The sequence below is a fragment of the Arachis ipaensis genome, chromosome B01, assembly GCF_000816755.2.
Source record: "Arachis ipaensis cultivar K30076 chromosome B01, Araip1.1, whole genome shotgun sequence".
NCBI lineage: Eukaryota > Viridiplantae > Streptophyta > Magnoliopsida > Fabales > Fabaceae > Arachis > Arachis ipaensis.
In genome coordinates, this window is record NC_029785.2 from 39,647,729 (window position 1) to 39,652,194 (window position 4,466).

The 4,466-nt window shown below is 37.9% G+C and overlaps 1 protein-coding gene across 3 annotated transcripts in view; it reads left to right on the forward strand.

Annotated features, from left to right (window-relative positions):
* LOC107629204 overlaps positions 1-1,750 on the forward strand; it is a 5,291-nt gene extending 3,541 nt beyond the window's left edge. For 2 of the 3 annotated variants that reach the window (XM_016331925.2, XM_021120353.1), the window contains exons 3-4: positions 45-1,242; positions 1,388-1,750. In XM_016331925.2, the coding sequence (XP_016187411.1) occupies positions 70-1,242; positions 1,388-1,519 (1,305 nt within the window). In that variant the 5' untranslated portion in view covers positions 45-69 and the 3' untranslated portion in view covers positions 1,520-1,750. The remainder of the gene's footprint in view (positions 1-44; positions 1,243-1,387) is intronic. The other variant, XM_016331935.2, reaches the window with a different exon arrangement.

Here is a 4,466-nt window from a genome sequence, read left to right on the forward strand (position 1 = left end):
CCCCCCTCTTTCTCTCTCTGTCTCTCTGTCTCTCTTGTAATTAGACCTTGGAGTTGCAGAAATAATAATATGGACCAGCAAAACCAAAATAACACTCCAGATGGTTCTGGCGATGTGCCTTTGAAGCGCAAACGTGGTCGTCCAAGGAAGTACCCACGACCAGATTCAGAAGACGGTTCCTATATTTCACATAGTTACAGGCAAAAGCTGAATTCTGTCAGTGGTGAGCCAGCGGTAGTACATCCTGGATATCAAGGGGCTAAGGGAAATCAACACTTTCAAAGGAATCAAGAAAATGATGCCATGATTGGCCAGGCAGTTTCCGGTGTAATTGAGGCAGTATTTGATGCTGGATATCTGCTCAGTGTAAGAGTTGGTGATTCTGATACTACTTTGAGGGGACTAGTCTTCAAGCCTGGACGATACGTTCCTATCTCTTCTGAAAATGATGTTGCTCCAGGTGTTCCAATGATCCGAAGAGATGAGGTTCCCATCCCTTCTGGAACTGCTCAGTTTCAGAATCTTCTCCCAAAGGAAAGGAATGAACAGCATGCAAACATTAATAGAAATGAAATTCATGCAATGAATGGGTCACCGTCACTCCCTCTTGTACCTAGACCGGCAACTGGTTCTAGTAATTCGGTTGTCACCGTAGGAAAGAGTGTCCCTACTGTGGCAGGTCAAACTACTACTCAAATATCCGGTCATAATATAGTCCCTGCTTTACTCCAACCTGCCAATTTTTCAAATGGGTTGCCAGTTTCAACTCCACCGTCTCAAGTTATGGCCCAAGTTTCTGTAGGAAATGGAGCACGTGTTACCAAAGAAATTCCAGCAGCAGATGGAAATCAAGCACTTACCTCTCAAACTGGCCAGAACATCTTGTCGAGCAGCATGCAATATGAAGCCGTTCCACACCATCAGTCTTCTAATCTGCCAAATGAAGAACTGAAATCAATGAGTGTGCCTAACGCACCCTTTGAGCAGTTGGTCACTGAGGTTGTCAAGAGGATCGAAAGTCCATCAGATGCCATGGATATTGACACTGACAACAGTAAGTCAGGTGACAAGACGCAACTGAAGGAACCAAGCTGTAGACAAGAAGAAAAAGTCAATGACATGAATCAACCCGTTTTAATTAAGCCTCTACAAGCTGTACAATCTCATCCTCAGAAAAATTCCGCATCTGCTCCCCAACCTTCTGACTTTACCAAGACTGGCAAAATGACCGAGTTATTGCAGGTAGAAACGTTGTTGACTTAAAATTGTTATGCAAGTAAGATGGGAGCTAGGATGATGTTAGAAACCACAACTTAAACTTGATGAGTAGTCCATTGCACGTATATGTTGTGAACTGTGTACTGATACATGGCTATAATTTGTTAAGATGTTGCAGGAGAACAAACCGGAGAATCAGGCATCCAAAGCAGCAGAGCTATACCAATTGGATGGTGTAAGTAATTTGGGAACCGGACTCGGAGATGGAACAACTGTTCAATCAACAAAACCTTTAATTTAATCAATTATTTGTAGCTAATTTGCCAGCCGGGTTATCTATCATAAATTAGGCAAAATTTTTCTGGCATATTTGAAATATATATAGGTCTAGGTATCTCAAGGGTCTTGAATAATTTTAAACTTGCATATCTATGCCATGTTACATTGCTATTAATTAATTTAAATTATAGACGCAACCTTCAAGTCGGGATGCTAATTACTTTATTCACAGAGAAATTATGTTCATACACAAGTGTCTCTTTACCCATGCAGTAGGACTTTGCTTTGTGGTTCCAATCTGATGGTTTAATTTTCTACTATATAACTAACAGGAAAACATGTTTTATTTTCTTGGGTACACAAGAACCACAATTTAATATTTATTAAATGGCGTGATGACGTGTGGAGAGGCGCCGCATTGGATAGATAACGTCTATTTGACGTGACTGTTATCGTTATTTAACTCAATTTAGTCTATGAAGTGGTATATAACCCTAATTCCAAATTTATTATTAGAAACCACTCTTTCTTCTCTGCTCTCTTTTATCTTCTTTGTCATTGTTGAGCGTGGTTTGAATGGGTTATGACGGGTGGAGGTAGCAACCAAGTTAGTAGCTCCAGTAACCTACAATTCGAGAGAAGCTGAGGGAGGAGAACCACTAGAAATAGTCATGAACGACTTCCAGATAGGTGTGGGTGTGATAGCAGACCTGTCCTCAAATGGTCAGGAACAGAGGCGAATCTAAGGAGACCATTTTATAGTTGTCTAACTACAATGTAAGTGATTTTTGTTAAGATGAAGAAGTAAATGACAGAGATAATCTTGGATTTGAAATAGAAGAGTGGAGAATGAAATTTGCTTGGAAGATTGGAAGCTTGGAGTTTGAAGTTAGGGCTCTAAAACTAGCATTTTCTGTGTTGTTGGTTATTGTTCTGTTAGTAATTGTGATTGTTGTTTGTGTAGCATGGAAGTAGTGAAGGTCATTTGAATATTGTGTAACAAAAAAGTTGTGATTGTTGTATCCTATGAACAAATGAATAGAAATGATAACACAATGTTCTATTTTATTATTGTTGTTGCTAATTATAATTTAGAAATGAAGGAATATGAAGCTAAGGAACAATAATAAGATTTTAAGCATTCGATGATAATATGCAGCTTATGTTAATTGTTTTCAAATTTGTCTGTATCAAACTAGACATCATAAAAAAATAACAGAGTATTTAACTCAAACCAAAACACATACACCCTGACATATGAAACTCAGAAACTATAGAGTTCAATGTTTAAAACCAAAATGTCTCAATAGAAAATAGCTAAATGTTCATTTCTTGGTGGTTTGAACCCCGGAGTTGGTACAAAACGCAGGATGTTACGCAACCTTGAAGTTGTAGCTGCAGATGCACCAACCATTGGATCGATACGAGCAATTGGTGGTGGTGGAGTATTTGAAATTGGAACAGTGGGTGGTGGAGGAGCATTTGAAACATTTGGGTTGCACAACAGCTGTTGTAACCTGTAGGACAATGTTTAATGAGATGAAAATAAATATATAAAGCAATAATAACAGAGAACAATAATTGAAGTACTTGCTGAGAGTCTTCATTTTTATTTTTTGACACATTGGGTTGACTCATGCCAAGCTCAATCTAAGTAGCATTGCCTTCATCTTGTACTTCAGTTGCAGCAGGTGGAGGTTGTTGCTGAGTACCTGTATTAGCTTCACCAGATGCAGCAGCAACTGCAACAGCTACAGCCTCATCGTCAGCCTTCTTCTTGGCTCAATTCCTCTTGTCGTGACCCTTACCACCACAATGACGGCAAGAACCCTCTTCATCTTGGCGATCTTCTGCTTCTTGCCTCCAACTGGGCCTTTATCAGCATCCTTTCTTCGTTTCTTCTTGGGTGCTCCTAGCATCTTAAACTTGAGTGCTTGTGGTTTGTTGTAGATCGACTTCTCCCATAATTTCTGACTAGGAATAGGATTGATATGAAATGCATATGTATCATTATATGCATCAATTGTCAACCATTTATGACAAATTTTCATGCTATTTGCCTGTCCTAGCCAATGCAACACAAGCATGGACATAGGGCATCCTTGTTTCAAATCAATAAAATGCACCCAAAAAATTAAGGAACCAATTTCAGCATGCAATCCACAATGACTTAAGGAACCACAATTACAATATCAGAATAAGTACAACAACAACAACTAAAGTATAATAGTAATCACATTTACTATATGAACAGTAATCACAATTAAAAATTAGTACCACAACTAAAGTATAACAGTAATCACAATTACAATATAAAAATAACAACCACAATTAAATTATAAATTATTACCATTCAGTTGCCAAAATTTACATGTGCATATTCTCTTTCCCAAGTCCATTGCCATATTGGTTGGCTAACCACGGGCCTCGAATTATTCATAGTTTGCATCTCCGGACCACATTGGCACCTAATTCTTTGATTCATTCCTAATCTTTTTCAAGAGGCTACGTTGAACAGGGGGTTAGTAAGCCAACATGGTTCTTGAATTTCAGCTTGTTCTGAGCAATTGTCCTCATGATATACATTCTAACTTCCTCGAGTAGTGTGATAATCAGTTTGGCTCTTGCTTCCTTGATTCTGGCATTGAAGGCTTCACAAGCATTATTACATATGTTGTCACATTTTGGTTTGTTGCTAAAGAAGGCCCAACTCCATGCATCTCTTTGCCATTTGGAAATGTATTCCCATGCTTCCTTGTTAGCTCTTTGAATTTTCATCATTCTTTTAACAATCCCTCTTGAGTACACTACTAGAATTTAGATATTTACTAACACTTTTTATCTAACATTTTTTAAAATGTTAGCTATACTAGTAAAATTATACTTTTAGTAACATTTGTAGAATAAATGTTAAAAAAATATTTTTTTTAAAAGAAAGAAGAAAAATTAGATGTAAATGTTACCAAATG